Source organism: Notolepis coatsorum (genome assembly GCF_963971535.1).
Source record: "Notolepis coatsorum genome assembly, chromosome: 13".
Taxonomy (NCBI): Eukaryota; Metazoa; Chordata; class Actinopteri; order Aulopiformes; family Paralepididae; genus Notolepis; species Notolepis coatsorum.
In genome coordinates this window covers 110,356,055-110,374,085 of record NC_140177.1, presented here as the reverse complement: position 1 = coordinate 110,374,085, position 18,031 = coordinate 110,356,055, and the positions used below count along the sequence as shown (strand labels likewise).

General features: G+C 44.8%; 1 protein-coding gene across 1 annotated transcript in view; it reads right to left on the bottom strand.

Annotated features, from left to right (window-relative positions):
* The window catches only part of cyp7b1 (cytochrome P450, family 7, subfamily B, polypeptide 1), a 37,600-nt gene extending 23,252 nt beyond the window's left edge, over positions 1–14,348 (bottom strand). Inside the window, exons 1-3 of the mRNA XM_084327219.1 lie at positions 14,101–14,348; positions 7,342–7,478; positions 6,266–6,952 (exon numbers count right to left, since the gene is read on the bottom strand). Coding sequence (XP_084183345.1) covers positions 6,266–6,952; positions 7,342–7,478; positions 14,101–14,177 — 901 coding nt within the window. The 5' untranslated portion in view covers positions 14,178–14,348. The remainder of the gene's footprint in view (positions 1–6,265; positions 6,953–7,341; positions 7,479–14,100) is intronic.
* Between the last annotated feature and the right edge of the window lie 3,683 nt (positions 14,349–18,031).

Sequence of the window (18,031 nt, the reverse complement as noted above, 5' to 3'; positions counted from 1 at the left end):
CCACCATCTGTTCTCTCCCCTCCAGGTAGGATTGCATCCAGCTCACTGACTGTTTGGTTTGGTCACCTGAACTGCAAACTTAAGAATAAACTCTCTCGCATTGTGTCAATGGCCACTGGCCAGCAAGATAGTGGGCAAACCCCAAAAAGCCCTTGACTGTACTCCTCACAGAAAGAACAAGGAAGAAGGCGAGGCGCATCTTGGCAGACAGCTGCCATCCTTTATTCAGCCAGTTTGAGCTCTTGTAACCCCGTCTATGCCCGTTTGTGTTTTATGTGTTTTTAATGTGTAACCCTGTCTATGCCTGTTTGTGTTTTATGTCTCTCTGATGTGTAACCCTGTCTCTGCCTGTTTGCGTTTTATGTGTCTCTGATGTGTAACCCTGTCTCTGCCTGTTTGCGTTTTATGTCGCGCTAGTTGCCTTCTGGCTTCGTGTGTTGATGTTTATGTTTGGTGCCGAAGACAATGTATTGTCCTTGGTGGACAATAAAGTTATATTCAATTAAATTCAATAATTCTAACACTATCTAGTGTTAATCAAGGATGGTAGCCTACAGCTCAAATGTTTGGTAGCTAATATTAGCACTAACACTAGCTACCAGCATGAGGGAATATGTTAGACACTTATTGTCGAGTAGATTAGGAGGACTGAATGACATGGGGGCAGCCATCTTTGATATGTCATATTGTGTTGAGGTCTGGGGTAATGTTTATAAAACAAATATAGATCCTATTATTAAACTACAGAAAAGAGCTATTAGAATAATAAACAAAGCTAGTTATCTTAAATCGACAAATCTATTATTCATAAAGTCCTGCACATTAAAATGTGTAGATATGGTGTACATAAAAACCTTGGAAATCATTTTTCGTGCTAAGAGTAAAAGCCTACCAGTTTGTATTCAATGTCTCTTTCAACCAAGAGAAGGAAAGTATAATTTAAGAGGGTTGTGTATTCTTAAAACATGTAGAAAGATAAGAACTAATGTAAAAGCTAGATGTGTTTCAATTTTGAGTTAAATTATGGAATAGCCTTAGTGACGGGTTGAAGTTGTGTAATTCTCAGGGGAGATTTAAAAAAGCCTTAAAGGATCAAATAATTCAGGAGTAGGCCTACAGTTTTGAGTAAAACATCAAACAATTGTTTTTTTCTTTAAAATAAATGATATCTTGCAGCCTTTTCTTTTTTTTATCCACTTTTTCTCCCATTTTCAATTTTTCTCCCATCCCAATTTCGTATCATCCAATTCAACCCTCCCCTGTCTCGAACGCTGTTTCATGCCTCCCACAAGCCGGCTGTAATGTGGACGAAGCCATACATTGCACGAGTCCCCTCCGGTACTCGAGGTAGCAGCCGTCGCATCTTTTCACCTGCGCAGCGCAATCTTTCAGCGTCAGGGGTCTGCGCTTTGGAGGGACGCCGCCCCCGTCGCTTCCTGATTCTACTGCGCAGGCGCACCAACCGACCTGTAGGAGTCGCTGTCCACAACGTCCGATCCCCACCCATCAGTTTTCCCACCCTCTAATACTGCCAATTGTATTAGTACGGACGACCAGCCAAACTGAAAACAATGTGGAGAGCTGGGCTCGAACCCAGCGTCTCCAGCATTGGTGGTGAGTGCCTTGCCCACTGCACCACCTAGCGCCCCCTTGCAGCATATTTTAAGTTTTTCTTTCTTTTTTATTGATCTTTTTCCCCCTCCTTTTTCCTCCGATTTTCTCCCATCCCAATGTTAGTCGTTATGCCAATTCCCAATCCCCTTCCTGGTCGCTGCGCACTTACCCCCCACAGTCGGTCTGGGAGAGTGGAGGCTACCACGTGCTTCCTCCGACACACGTCAAGCCAATCAACCGCTTCTTTTCACCTGGCAGCGCGGATTCTCACTGAGAGGGCGTAGCGTGTGGAAGGATCACACTATCCCACTTAGATCCTATCCGCGCTTAGCAGGCGCCCCGACCGAACTGTAGGAGTCGCTGTTTACAACGACCCGGACCCACCCCGCCAGCTTCTCCCACCCTCTAATACTGCCAATTGTATTAGTGTGAACGGCCAGCCAAGCTGGTGACAACCCCGGAGATGTGAGCTGGATTCGAACAGGCGAATCCAGCCGCTCCGGGGTTGGTGACGAACGCAATCTCCTCTCCGTTACGCCACCTGACGGCCCTACGTTTTTCTTTCTTATATTAAAATATATTTCGTTTTTAAGAATTTGTAAAGGATAGGCAAAAATAAGCATGTGCTTCAGCCTATTCCTTTTTTTCGGTCGTTGATTTTGGATTTTGTGTGTGAGCTTGCCTTGAATATGTACATTTGTGATTTTCTATATATATCTTTTTTTTGCAAGTCCACACGGGTGCGTTTGATTCGTCTGTAAACAAGACCGTAAAATAAAAAACTTCATTCATTCATTATAGTATAAAGATAGTCTGTAATGCCATCAAACAGCGACCTCTAGGCAAAAGAGCCCTTCTTGGTATACATTCTTTGTTTTGATCTCATGTGTGGGTTGGAGTTGAGTATGGATAGAGGAGGGGTTGAGTGGGGATAGTGGAGGGGTTGAGTGGGGATAGTGGAGGGGTTGAGTGGGGATAGTGGAGGGGTTGAGTGGGGATATAGGAGGGGTTGAGTGGGGATAGTGGAGGGGTTGAGTGGGGATAGTGGAGGGGTTGAGTGGGGATAGAGGAGGGGTTGAGTGGGGATAGAGGAGGGGTTGAGTGGGGATAGAGGAGGGGTTGAGTGGGGATAGTGGAGGGGTTGAGTGGGGATAGTGGAGGGGTTGAGTGGGGATAGTGGAGGGGTTGAGTGGGGATAGAGGAGGGGTTGAGTGGGGATAGTGGAGGGGTTGAGTGGGGATAGAGGAGGGGTTGAGTGTGGATAGTGGAGGGGTTGAGTGGGGATAGAGGAGGGGTTGAGTGGGGATAATGGAGGGGTTGAGTGGGGATAGAGAAGGGGTTGAGTGGGGATAATGGAGGGGTTGAGTGGAGATAGAGAAGGGGTTGAGAATAACAACACCAGCCTACAAACCACTGCAATGGAGGGGGGGGCACTGCCAATGGAGACTCAGGATAACAGAACATGAGGTGAGGAGGACCTTTAAGAAAGTGAATATCAGGGCCGCTGGGTGGCGCAGCGGACCAGGGCTGTCTTAAATACTTCTAAGCTTCGTTCGATGGGCATGGGATTCGAATATGAAAATAAAATTCGATTATGTAAAAAAAAATATATATAATATGATTTTTTTTTTTGCTAAATCAACTCTGCCTCTTTGTTAACTACAACAAGCAATGCCATTTGTTACTTAAGATGAGGTCGGACTCGGCACTGACAGATTTGTGTTCATTGTGCTGCTTTTATAAAGCCTCAAATGACGGCTTACAATATTTCATGGAAGCAAAGTGTTTAGTTTGTCTAATATTTAAAAAGGTTTCATCTTTACAGCACTGACAAAGTTGAACAAAGTGCTGTACAAGTCCCACAACATAAAAAAATAAAAAAAACAAAAAAAAATAAAAAGTTTTATTTTTTTCAAAGCTTCGAATTAAAATCGAATCTCGGCCCCGAAGCTTCGAATTCCAAAAGAAATGTGAAGGTCAGCCCTACAGCGGACATCATACTAACTCAATTGGCAGAGTTAGTGGGTGGAAGTCGATGGGTGGTAATCTGGACGTTGTGGACAGCAACTCCTACAGGTCGGTTGGGGACGCCTGCACAGCAGAGACAGGAAATGGCGGGGGTAGTGTGAGCCTCCCACACGTTACACCTCGCCAATGAGAGTCCGGATGAGAGAAAAAAAAAGTAAAAAAATTATAATAATAAGTGAATATCAGGAAGGCAGCAGGACCGGACAGTATCCCCGGCCACGTCCTAAAAGTCTGTGCCGACCAACTGGCCCCGGTATTCACTGACATATTTAACCTGTCCTTAGAACAGGCTGTCATCCCCACCTGTCTGAAGAAGTCCACCATTATCCCTGTACCCAAAAAATCCAAGCCCGCTTGCCTCAACGACTACCGCCCTGTAGCTCTCACCTCCATAGCCATGAAGTGCTTTGAGAAGCTAGTGAAGGGCTACATCGGTTCCTCCCTCCCCATCAACCTGGATCCCCTGCAATTTGCATACCGCCCCAACAGGTCCACGGAGGACGCCATAGCCCATGTGCTGCACACAGCAGCATCACACCTGGACAAGAGGCAGGGGAACTATGTGAGAATGCTATTCATCGACTACAGCTCAGCATTCAATACCATAGTCCCCTCCAAACTCATAGCCAAGCTCAGGGACCTGGGCTTGAACTATGCCAGTGGGTCTTGGACTTCCTCACGGGCAGACCCCAGGTGGTGAGAGCAGGCAACTGCACCTCCTCATCCATCACTCTCAACATAGGGGCCCCCCAGGGCTGTGTTCTGAGTCCCCTCCTCTACTCCCTGTACACACATGACTGTGTGGCACAGCGGAACAACACAATCATCAAATTTGCTGATGACACATTAGTGGTGGGCCTGATCTCTGCAAACGACGAGAGGGCCTACCTGGAAGAGGTAAAGGTTCTAGCGGGATGGTGTCAAGAGAACAGCCTCTCCCTGAACGTCAGCAAAACAAAAAGATATGATTGTGGACTTTAGGAGGTCGGGGGTCAGGGACTACAGCCCCCTCAGCATCGACAGGGCACCGGTTGAGAGAGTGAACAGTTTTAAGTACCTCGGAGTCCACATATCCGAGGACTTGACATGGACCACACACATTGACGGTGTTATCAAGAAGGCACGACAACGCCTCTACTTCCTTAGGCACCTAAGGAAGTTCAAAGTGAGCCAGAAGATCCTCATGAACTTCTACTCATGGACAATAGAGAGCATCCTGACTGGCAATATCACCTCCTGGTTTGGGAATAGCACTGCACAAGACCGTAGCAGACTACAGAGAGTGGCCTGTTCAGCCGAACGCACAATTGGAGGGGGGCTTCCCACTCTCCAAGACATTTACAAGTGCTGCATGGGTAAGGCTAAGAGAATAATCAAAGACCCCAGCCACCCAAACAACTGCCTCTTTGAACTGCTGCGGTCAGGCAAGCGATACCGGAGTCTCATGGCAAGCACAGAGAGACTCAGAAGGAGCTTCTATCCCCAGGCCATCATGATGCTCAATGAACAATGAACAATAACAGACCATCAAATACACCCACATCCACACGCACACACTCACTTTAAATAAACAACACACTGTAGCACCCACTTTAAAGTTTAGACACTAACACACTTTATATTGGCATCAATCCCATGCACCTCATTGCACCTCACCACCACAAGGTGGCACCACAAGCTAAGCTATACCTCACCATTTCTACACTGTACTGTATCTGCATTGTATACTGCATATTGAACTTTTTTTGTTTTGTTTACGTACTTGACTTTCTATTTTATACTTATATTATAATATTTTATACTATCTTGTTTTTATCTAGCACACTCTCAGGAGCAAAACAGAAAGAAGCATTTCATGCAAAAGTATTCTGTATTTCTGTATGACAACTAATAAAGAAACTTGAACTTGAGTGGGGATAATAGAGGGGTTGAGTGGGGATAGTGGAGGGGTTGAGTGGGGATAGTGGAGGGGTTGAGTGGGGATAGAGGAAGGGTTGAGTGGGGATAGAGGAGGGGTTGAGTGGGGATAGTGGAAGGGTTGAGTGGGGATAGTGGAGGGGTTGAGTGGGGATAGAGGAGGGGTTGAGTGGGGATAGAGGAGGGGTTGAGTGGGGATAGTGGAGGGGTTGAGTGGGGATAATGGAGGGGTTGAGTGGGGATAGTGGAGGGGTTGAGTGGGGATAGAGGAGGGGTTGAGTGGGGATAGAGAAGGGGTTGAGTGGGGATAATGGAGGGGTTGAGTGGGGATAGAGAAGGGGTTGAGTGGGGATAATGGAGGGGTTGAGTGGGGATAGAGAAGGGGTTGAGTGGGGATAGTGGAGGGGTTGCTACTGCTGGCCACCTCAGGTTCTGGAAATTCACAGTAGAATAAGTTAGGCCTAGTTATAATATGGTTTATATAATATCTGTATACAGTAGGCTATAGCTATAATACACTACAAACTTATAATGTATATTTATCCAGACCTATCTTGGCAGAGCCTGAGGTTATTATAACCAGGTTATGGCATTTGTGAGCATTGACCCAAAACCAGGTTACTTGAAACCCATCTTACAAATGTAATGCTCTGTGCAATGTGTAAACATAGCCAGTGAGAAATCCAGTAGAAATAGCTTGCGTCACCTGCTTTATCGACGTCGCTCAGAGAGCTGTACTGGTTCAACACCTCCGAGCGGTTCCTGATGAAGGGGGATGTGTGGGCCCACTGAGACATCCTGTGTGGCAGGAAGTAGTTTATGAGCTTCTCCCTTATCGTCTTGGTCCCGCCTAGAAGCCAGATGGGGATCTGTGCGATCAGCAGAGGGAACATGTTGTCGAATTTCACAAAGTCCTCCCGCAGGACGCCCATGCCGCTGTGGCGCCCAGCCTGCGCCGGCTCCCCGTACATGGTGAGGAAGGTGGCCTCGAACATCACAGAGTTGCAGAACTCGTACATGCTTTCCGTCCTCCACCCTCCTCCTGCTGCTGCTGCCACCTCGGCCCCGTCGCCGTCCTCCTCCTCCTCCTCCTCCTCCTCCTCCTCCGCTCCCTCACCTTCCCTCCGCCTCTCCGCCAGGTGGTCCTGCTTGAACACAAGCAGCAGGTTAGCCGTCATGGTCTCTGTCAGGGAGGTGAGGTTGTCTCCCTGGAGGAGGCGGAAGGAGCGCTGGATCTGCTCGTGCATCCCGGGGAACCGGCCACTGAAGACGGGTGGGTAGCCGAACGCCACGGGGGCGGCCTGGTCAGTGAACTCGTGGAAGTCCAGTTGTCTCCCGTGTTTGATCACGTACCGATACAGTAAAGGGTTCATGATGAACGTCATGTATTTACCTGCAGGGGGGGGGGGGGGGGGGGGGGGGGAGCAATTGTGTTGAGTAAATGCAATGAGGTAGAATGATGGTGTCATGATGCTAGCGGTGTGAATCTGTTCTCCTTTACCAGCTATTCATTGTTTCTTTTTGTTGACCATTTAAAAAGGAACACGCCAACATTATGGGAAACATAATACAATACCGTCTTCTCCAGAGTCAGACAAGAAGATAGATACCAATTTCCTCTCTGTGCGTTCAGTAGAAAGCTATCCGGCTGCAGGCTAGCCTAGCTTAGCACAAATGAATGGAAGCAGATATGGACCACTAGCCTAGCTTAGCTAGTCCATAGGCTAGCTAGTCCATATCCACTGGGGTACAAACATAGTGCATTGTATTAAGAGTACCAACCCGCGATTTGTACAGTAAATATGTCTCCATATTTCTCCTTATGATCTTCAAGAAATCTATGGGCATCTTTTGCAAACTCCAGCGCCTTGCCAAGGAAAGGAATCCAGCCTGTTATGAGTGGTGGCTCTCCCTTTCTTCTGCAAAAAGGAAGAAAACAGATTACAAAAACTGGATAATCAAGAAACAACTGAAAGACAAAAGAACACACATGGACATGTTAATTCAACAGATCACATTTCATTGATTCCAGTCATGAAACTTTCACGAGATGGCCTACTACCCGATACTACCAGGGCAGGGCATGTGGTCTAGTGTCTCAAAGTGGAGAGAAGTGTTCTGTACCATGTATAGATTACATCTGACCAAACAGCCCCCACAGCAGAATCAAAAGCACTTTTACTAGAACTGCAACTTCAACCGAGTGAAGGCAGATGTTGCACAATCACGACGCTGGGAGCATGGTGGTCCTGCATACTGCAGATTCCAGTGATCCTGGGGTTTCATGATGACGGAGCAAGTCGTTAGGAGAACATTGGAAGATGTGTGAGAAAGCACAAAGAAAAGAAAAGAAAAAAAAACCACTTTGCTCAAACATGAAGTAAAATAGAGGTTATAGGAATTGTGTCGTACTCACGTGAGTGTGTGTGTGTGCGTGTATAGACTACTTCTGGGCTTGGTCTGAGCTAGAAGTGGTGTAATAATCCATCGATCTGGATCGATGCATCGATTCAACGATTAACCATCCAATATCATCGATGCAAAGTGAAAACATAGATCCATATCTTTATTTAGAAATTGGCACGTCGCCGGTGTCACCATTTCCATCCAAGCACACATCCTTCTTCATAAACAGTCAAACAGTGCTAGCTGTTACTAATGGCAAGCAGCCAAGAAAAAGACAGGATTAGGTTAGTATAACTGTAGATTGTATAGGATATGGTATATTAGTATATATAGGACCCATTACCTTTTAATTCGTAAGCTTAGAATTGTATTGTATCTTAGTACTTTTTATCATGTCTATTTTATTATCTATTCTATTTTATTCTATTATTATTGTATTTTTTGCACAATCAAGGTGGGCATGGCCACCTTCATTTCACTATATGTCTTGTGCATGTATGTGATGAATAAACCGCTCACCGGCTCCCCTGACCTGCTTTTCCCCCACAAAAACTGAACTATACAACTCTAAAAGAGCGATGAGTATTAGAGCCATCCTTTCATTATTTAACTTGCAAAGACACAAGGCCCCCCCGGGTTTTCATGAGCTACTACTGCATACCCTGAAGGAGCCCAAATATGCAATCCCATCTGGACAACACTTCAGACACACGTGCATACTGAGTCTGTACAGTTAAATTAAAGATGAGATTAAACATGAGTTAAAAAGGAACACGCAAACATTTTGGGAAATTAGCTTACCGTCTTCTCCAGAGAGAGACAAGAAGATAAGATACCAGTTTCCTCTCTGTGCGTTCAGTAGAAAGCCATCTGGCTGCATGTTCGCCTAGCTTAGCACAAGGAATGGAAGCGGACATGGCCGGTTAGCCTCCGGGAGAGGTGTTAGTTGGACAATGCCTTGGCTAACCTCACGGCTAACTGTACAAGAACACTAAACTACTATTCAACAGAAAAACACCACCACACAAAACACCAACAACAACAACATCACCCACCACTGAGAAACACCAGTAACATACATGACTTGTCATGTCCATGGTGTAGTATTGGAGCAGCATTGGAGCAACATTGGAGTGGTATTGGTGCAGTATTGAAGCATTATTGGTGCGGTATTGGTGCGGTATTGAAGCATTATTGGTGCGGTATTGGAGCGGTATTGGAGCGGTATTGGAGCGGTATTGGAGCATTATTCGTGCGGTATTGGAGTGGTATTGGTGCAGTATTGGAGCATTATTGGTGCGGTATTGGAGCGGTATTGGTGCAGTATTGGAGCATTATTGGTGCGGTATTGGAGCGGTATTGGTGCAGTATTGGAGCATTATTGGTGCGGTATTGGAGCATTATTCGTGCGGTATTGGAGTGGTATTGGTGCAGTATTGAAGCATTATTGGTGCGGTATTGGAGCGGTATTGGTGCAGTATTGGAGCATTATTGGTGCGGTATTGGAGCATTATTCGTGCGGTATTGGAGTGGTATTGGTGCAGTATTGGAGCATTATTGGTGCAGTATTGGTGCAGTATTGGAGCGGTATTGGTGCAGTATTGGAGCATTATTGGTGCAGTATTGGTGCAGTATTGGAGCATTATTCGTGCGGTATTGGAGGGGTATTGGAGCGGTATTGGAGCATTATTCGTGCGGTATTGGTGCAGTGTTTTGGTTTGGATTCATGCCGCATCAGATGAGGAGCGCACTCTTCATCAGCATGCCTCAGCACGTCCCAACAGCCACACAATATCACCACTGTGTGATCAACTAAACCCCAGCAGGAGCTCAGTGAGTGACTGCAGCGAACAAAACTAATTTGTCTGCTGGTCCAGATGCAAAGGAGCTCCTCCTCCGAGTGTGTGGGAAGTGCTGGCGGGGGGTGGGGGTGCAGGCGGGGGGGTGGGGGGTGCAGCGACTGTGAGGCCTCAAGCTGCTTTTTGTTAAAGTGAGGGTTAACTGCTCCACAGCTACATACCCGGACACACACATCCGGACACATACACATACACACACATTGCAAATTGGATTCAAATAACAGAGGTTCAACATGCTTTCAGAACACTCTCCACCACACTGTCTGGAGCGCTGGGCGATAGACCAAAAATGTTATCACGATATATCATAATAACCTTTTTCATATAGTTCGATATCGATAATTATCTATATTTTTATTAGTATTACATTTTTTTAAATGTTTTATTATTATTATTTAAGCAAAAAAGGTATGTTTATTTTGCAGCAATTCTTCGTCGTTGCCGCCATCTTTAGTGTTACAGCACCTCACACACCAGTTCTCAGGCTGCAGCTGGTTTGAAAGCGAAAGTACCAAAAAAAGTGGCTGTGGCTCCAGGGGAGTTGAATAGTTCTGGCTCTGCTAGTTTCTTTTCTATCTTTTGGTGGACAAACCACTGCACACATGCACCGTGACTCGCAGCTGGAGACTAGCTCTGCTAGCACACATAGCCTACTGTATACAGACGGTTTCAAACTGTATTTTAAATTAGAAAGCAAACAAAATAAATGGACAAGAGAAAAATAAATCTCAATTTGGTCAGTATTGTCATTTGGACAAGCAAAGCCATTACTTTAAGTTGCAGGCAAGAAAGACAAGTCTGTCCACTGTCTCTGGTTTTAAAGCTGCCCTGTTGCAGGTCACAATACAAATAAAAGAATAATTATCGATATTATTTTTATTATCGTCGATTATTAAAATATATCACGATAATCATCGTTATCGTTTTATCGCCCAGCCCTACTGTCTGGCTACCTGTTACAGCGGATATAGAACACCCTCTACCACGCTGTCTGGCTACCTGTTACAGCAGAGATAGAATAAAAGCTGGCAAGTTGTTTGGTGCTTCGCTTTGACAGGCGTGCAATCCTCAAGCCTCTGACAGCAGGTTTATGAACATGCCAGAGGCAACCAAATATCAAACTCATCACCATACAGTTTTAGCCATGGCCTCTGATTCGTGTGGCCATGGGCTGATACTACAAGTTACATTCCACCAAACAGGCATTGCTTGTCAATGTCTAATACAAGCATAGCATACATTCCTTGATAGCACCTTATCTGACAGCTGTACTAGCAATCCGATCTACAATAGCATTATGTCTAGCAGTATACAGGCCTTTATATGCAGTATAGCCATTCACAACAATACCATCATGTCTAGCAGTGAGTATTATTATAGAAACATCACATGTACCCTTCAAGCAATATTCCTTGTACTATTCCTTTACTCTATTTACGATAAATTACTCTAGTCTAGCGTACAGACAGAGAGAATGTTTTGTCTGGAACCACTAACAACCAACTTTCTCATAACAGTCAGTGTACTACGGTCGCATCTATGCTTTTACCAACGCGTTCGTGTTTCCGGGTTCCCGTTTTGCGCTCTGATTGGCCACTGACCTACGCTAGTACGCCCCCTCGCTATGCGCGTAGCAGGACGCTAGTGGGCTAGTCGCTAGGCTATGTTACAAGTGTACGAGGGTTTGTGTGCAAAGAGCACAGCCTCTCAATTTGCACAACGTGCACAAAATAATAATAATTGTAATGATAATCTTTACAATAATAATAATAATAATATTGCATTTCACTGTAGACCGCAGCAGCGATAGAAATATATGGCGAATGTAGCTGTGCATTCACTGTACATGTATTGCAGGACAATGTGTGTACTGCCTAATATCCGTGTTGGTACAATTATATATAAAACGATATATATTTTAGCGACTAGCCCACTAGCGTGAACGGGCTCCTTTCCTCAGAGCAGCCCGCTTGTATCACCACGCTCGGCGCTGCTGCGGTGGTGCAGGAGGTTGCCTCGCTAGTGGGCTAGTCGCTCAAATATATATATATCGTTTTATATAATTGTACCAACACAGATATTAGGCAGTACACACATTGTCCTGCAATACATGATGTACAGTGAATGCACAGCTACATTCGCCATATATTTCTATCGCTGCTGCAGTCTACAGTGAAATGCAATATTATTATTATTATTGTAAAGATTATCAATACAATTATTATTATTTTGTGCACGTTGTGCAAATTGAGAGGCTGTGCTCTTTGCACACAACCCTCGTACACTTGTAACATTGCCTCTCCAGGCGGCTGCAATTGTAATGATAATCTTTACAATAATAATAATAATATTGCATTTCACTGTAGACCGCAGCAGCGATAGAAATATATGGCGAATGTATTGCAGGACAATGTGTGTACTGCCTAATATCTGTGTTGGTACAATTATATATAAAACGATATATATTTTAGCGACTAGCCCACTAGCGTCCTGCTATGCTCATAGCGAGGGGGGCGTACTAGCGTAGGTCAGTGGCCAATAAGAGCGCAAAGCGGAAACACGAATACGTTGGTAAAAGCATAGACGCCCCCAGGTCCTGCTAGCAGGTGCAGCTCATCAGTATTCACCCACGCTGTTCTCCTAGAGAGAACTACCTCTGTATGCAAACCTTGTGTTCCTTATTGTATAAACCTGGGTGTGACGCAACAAGTGTCTCTCACTTTGTGTCAGACATGTAATGTGTACTCTAGTCTCTACTTTTGAACTGATAACTTCTCTGATCACCATCTATCCCTTGACGCGATCTCAATTTATCTTAAGCTCACCGGACTTTCTGCAACAGTACAGACCTTTGTATGCAGTATAGCCATTCACAACAATACCGCCATCATGTCTAGCAGTGAGTATAGTATACATGCCGTTATATGCAGTATAGCCATTCACAACAATACCACCATGTCTAGAGTGAGTACACAGGCCTTTGTATTCAGTATAGCCATTCACAACAATACCACCATGTCTAGCAGTGAGTACACAGGCCTTTGTATGCAGTATAGCCATTCACAACAATACCACCATGTCTAGCAGCAATGCAGGCCTTTATAGCAGTACAGCCATTTACAACATGTGCAACAGATTATAGATGGTTGATGTTGTGAATCATGCAATACTCTGTGGGGCCGGGGAACCACGTCAGGTTATACACACACACACTTGGTTGTACACACACACACGTCCCTTGTTCATACAGCTACACACTGCTGCACTCTCAAACACAATGCACACAATGTTCTCCATCTCTCTTTCACACACGCACACACACGCGAGCGCTGCCTACTGTCAGTAGCAATCAGGGGCACACGACACGATGTTGATAATTTGGATAGCTCTGTCACTGTATGGCCCGCGAAAACACTCGAAATATCCCGTGTATTAATGAATTATGCTCCTATTAGGCCTACTGCAGCCAATTAAGCCACATTCTTGTATGTCTAAAATTAGATTAATTAATTATGAAAATTAGATGAAAAACCTAAACTAAAAAAGTTCAACAGCCCGCTCCACGTGGAAATATAAAGTACATGGTTCGTGTTCCATCTCAAGCAGGAGGGTGGAGGGAAGCCGCGGGGGGGGGGGGGGCTCGTCAAGGCATTTCCTCCTAAACTAAAAGACAACAATGTTGGAACTCCCTTGAGACCGCCGTTACGCTGACCTACTTCTCACAGAAAGCAGTCTATACTCTGACTGACTGTACCCCTGGCTACAAGCACAGCACATTCACCATCATAAAACGTGTACATAGAGACGATTAATGCTAAATAGTATAGGCTATACTTGTAAAACGAGTAGTTTTTGTAACTAAAGCATGTAATTTGCTTGTTCTATTGCATTGGTGATGTGACATTCCTCAGATGTAATCCACTCCCCAGATGATAAGGCTATTGAAATGAATTGAACTGTGACAACTAAGCAATGCGCATTGGGGTTAAAGGTAACCTGAACACCTGGATGATCTGGATCGCCTGCCGCACATCTTGAGACAACATGACACCTTCTTCTTTTGTTCGTTAAATGGGATATAGCTCTCGCCTACACTTTGTACATAACATCTTTACAAAAGTTGCAATTGAAGCGCAAATTGTGTTACATTGTTGCTGAAGCGTTACACTCAATACAGTTGAGTAGACATGAAGACGGTGTCCAGCGAAAAGAAAATGCAAACAGAACATGACACGGCTATTTTCTTAAAAGCTCTGTTGAGTCGTCCTATACTTGCCTTTTCCTTCCACAGCGCCGGGAGAGCAGGTAAACGGAGAGAACGACAATCAATGCGATTAGAGCAAGTCCCAGCATTGCAGCGCCGGAGATCCCACAGCCAGACTGACTGGTAGAAGCAGATACGCTCTGAGACAAGAAACTTTTCTATTGGGTCACATGACACACCCCCTCGGTTCAGCTAAGTTCACCCCAATACCTTGCAATGCATTCAAACGTTCTGCTCGGTTCTGCAGCACTTCTGCTGCAAGCTAGTCAAGGGAAGTGATGCAAACCAGAGCTGGCCATGAAACTGTTGAGCAATATTCCTTGAGAACTGTTGTATGAATGATCAGTGTATGAGACATGTTTGCACTTGAAGAATAGCTGTATGTGGACGGTAGACACACCTAAACTCAATTGACAATTTTTTTTCTTTTCTTTTTTATCTCCACCAGGCAGAAGGAGGTAATGTAATTGGTTGCATGTGTGTTTCTGTCTGTGAGTCTGTGCATGAACTTGTGAGCTAATCTGACAAACTACAGGGCAGATTTTGCACATACTGTAGGCTGACAACAGGCCAAAGACCAGAATATTTTATTTTAATAAATGTCCATCATTGTCCAATAATAATCAACTTTATTTGTATAGGACCTTTCATACAAGAATTGCAGCCCAAAGTGCTTCACTGTAGTAAAAAATAGATATAAAATGCAATAAAAACAGACATGAAATGAGCATAAAATAGACAGGCTTCATAACGCCTTCTGTCTGGCCTGCAGTGCTGAACCTCATGCTCCGGCCCTGAGCTATTGTCTTGTATCTCATCCTGTATCCACATGCTTGCAGTAGTTCTATCTATAACTCAATTTCACAATTTTCTTATATACTATGATTCTACTGTCACCATGTATGCATATGCTCACTACATGTATTTATTGCTCCATCTCCGCCCACTACAAACATGGGAACTCTCTAACCCCTGTCCCCCCCCCCCCATCTCTCTGAGTGGTTGTCTCGTAGTGCTGACCAAGGTGGTGGATGTCTCGGGGTCTTGGCCAAGATTGCAGTGACTGTTCTACGTGCACCACAGAGGCCATGGATCAGCTTCTTACCGTCTTCTGTCCGTGGTCTGTCAACGTGGTTTAGACGTGGAGTTCATTGCTGGGTTAAGGCGAGACACCCCAGGTGAATAGGCAAATATATATATTTTTATTTTATTTTGAGATGTTGTTATATTTAGCTTCCTAAACATGTCTTCTATGAAACTAGTGACAATAAAACATCAATAACACACATTTAGTTGTTTATTTTACTTCATTTTGCCTGATTGCATCCATAAATGTGCACATATTTAATGGGGAAGTGCCTCAGTCATTTGCATATTATAAACATAAGATCTCAGAAAACGTGCAATATATTTTTTCTTAGTTATGTACATAACAAACTGGGAAAGTTTCATAGTGATATCTATTCAAATATTTTTTTGCCTATTAACCTGGGGTGTACTTCTATTCTATTAACATAATATGCTTATGTAACGGAGGTACCGCAGTATATCCACAGTCACGATGGTACAAGTAGTTCAGTGGCTGTGGATGGTAAGCGGTACTGCAAGTAAAACTCACTCCCCAGAGGCATCCAGACCCAGTAGCAAGAAGTGAATTCAACTCTCGGTATAGTGGTCTGTGATGCCGCCCGCGACGCGGGAGATCGGGGTTCAACTCCCACTCAGGGCGATCCCTTAACAGGGGTAGAATCGACAAAACACAACGCAGTAAGATCACACCGGCTACACTTACTTACTACATATATCTATTCTATTCACATATATGCTTACCACTTGTATCTATTGCTATGTCCGCCCATCACAATCACGCAAACTGTCTAACGCCTGTCCCGTCTCCCTGTGAGTGGTTGTCCGGAGTGTTGGACATCCCGTGATGATGACCGGGAGGATGCCACCCTCTCTGCGCCGCCCCCTTCCCTCAAATAGATCCGCCATCAGCTCTATTTTTAATCTTTCAAAATGTTCAGTTGCTATTGCATGCACTTATCTGTGTTTCATTACACATATGTGTGCATGCTTACCAACTGTTTGCCTGTTTTATTGCAACACTACTATCACCGACATCTAAGAAGGGAGATCCCCCCTTGAATGGCCCTTCTGTTTAATCATCTTTCCTTTATTCATTTGCTTAGATTTTTGTACACTTGATCTCAAGAAGGTGCTGAATGAGCTCAGTGAGCGTAATCAAAAGAACCTCAATGTTTCCATGGTGTTATTCACCGGCAAAGATGCAAAAGAAATATCATAATTTATATTCTTCTGTTTCATCACAATTTACTCAAGCCTAGTAACAGACACAATATTTCTGACAATGGGAATACGTACCTCCAGGTCCCTATGTTCCTAGATACCAAGAACATGCAAATTGACCTTGGATAAGTGGAGCAATCTACTTGGGCATGTACCTTTAGGCGGAATTTCTGAAAATAGGGCTACAGCTTAACATATACGAGAGTAGATATACAGGTGAAATATAATTCAGGCACACTTAAGTAGATATACAGGTGAAATATAATGCAGGCACACCAAGTAGATATAACGTTACATGCAATATTCAAAGCCCAATGGAGGCCAGTTGCTACACTGCCCACCGCGACCCAAAAGGTAGCTGAGCACTCCCTAAAAGGTAATGTTAGTTATATTTCATTACTGGCATCGCATCTCGCTCTGCCTTCTGAGATATCATTATCTCCAGCACCTACTGTGCCACGGAAACCAAAACACATGCACCCACTTGCACGTGACCACGGCACTCCCCTGCGTGTCCCTACAACAGGCAGGAAGTGGTCAGCGCCCTCACCCTTCCTCATTCTTTTCCAAACGTGGAAGCTGCTCATATGCACTTGCGAACAGGTGGAATTTTGTAATGAAGCGTAGGGAGAAATTACGCAATGTTGGGCTTTCGCCAGAAGTACGCCAGCCCCCGGCACTTTCTCGGCACGTCCAGACAGCACGGCGGTCCTATCCTGGGTTTTCCTCGTCGTTTGACAGCGGGCCGATGGACTTCGCGCAGCGCTTGGCAGTCAAGCCACATCGCGCCCAGGTAGGACCTGCGCTGGCAGGCATTGGTACTGGCATGTTTAATACTGCTCGTTGTCTCGTGAGACGACCGGGCGATGTATTGGCGCGGGGGGGCGGGATATTTGGATAAACGTGGTCATCAAGTTTCAAGTTCAAGTTTCTTTAATAGTTGTCATACAGAAGTACAGAATACTTTCATACAAAATGCTTCTTACTGTTACGCTCCAGAGACTGTGCTAGACAAGATAGTATCAAATAACATCATGACTCACTGTTGGATGTTTTTCCAAGTATCCTAGCGCGCGCAGCTGATGCTAATGCTAAGATGTTTGGGGCGCCATTTCCCATGTACCCCGCCGGGGCTGTCTTCACTCTTCCCTCCTCTTAAAGGAAAACTTCAACATTTTGGGAAATTAGCTTATTTAACATCTTCCCTGGAGTTAGACAAGAAGATACATACCTTTTTTGTCTCTGTGCGTGCATTTAGCTTTGGGAACAGTCGCTCCGTTAGCGTAGCTTAGCTTCATCACTGGAAGTGGGGGAGGACAATAGCCTGACGTTCACTTACAGTGTATACAGTCACCAAATACACTCCAAATACAACTCCAAAACGTTCATGTAAACATGTTGTGACCTGTGTATTTACCACGTGGAGAAATAAAAAATAATTGAATTAGACAATTACGTTTTCTAAGCAAATATACTGTGAACAATTTTTTGCCTAAGCACTCGTCTCTGCGCGCAGCCAGTGATTTCTACGTGAAGCCGTGTTTGTGGACATTCTCATTAATTCAAAGGATCCGAACCGATTGAAGTTTATGGATACCATGACTTAAAATCCTCTTACCTTGACGATTAAAAG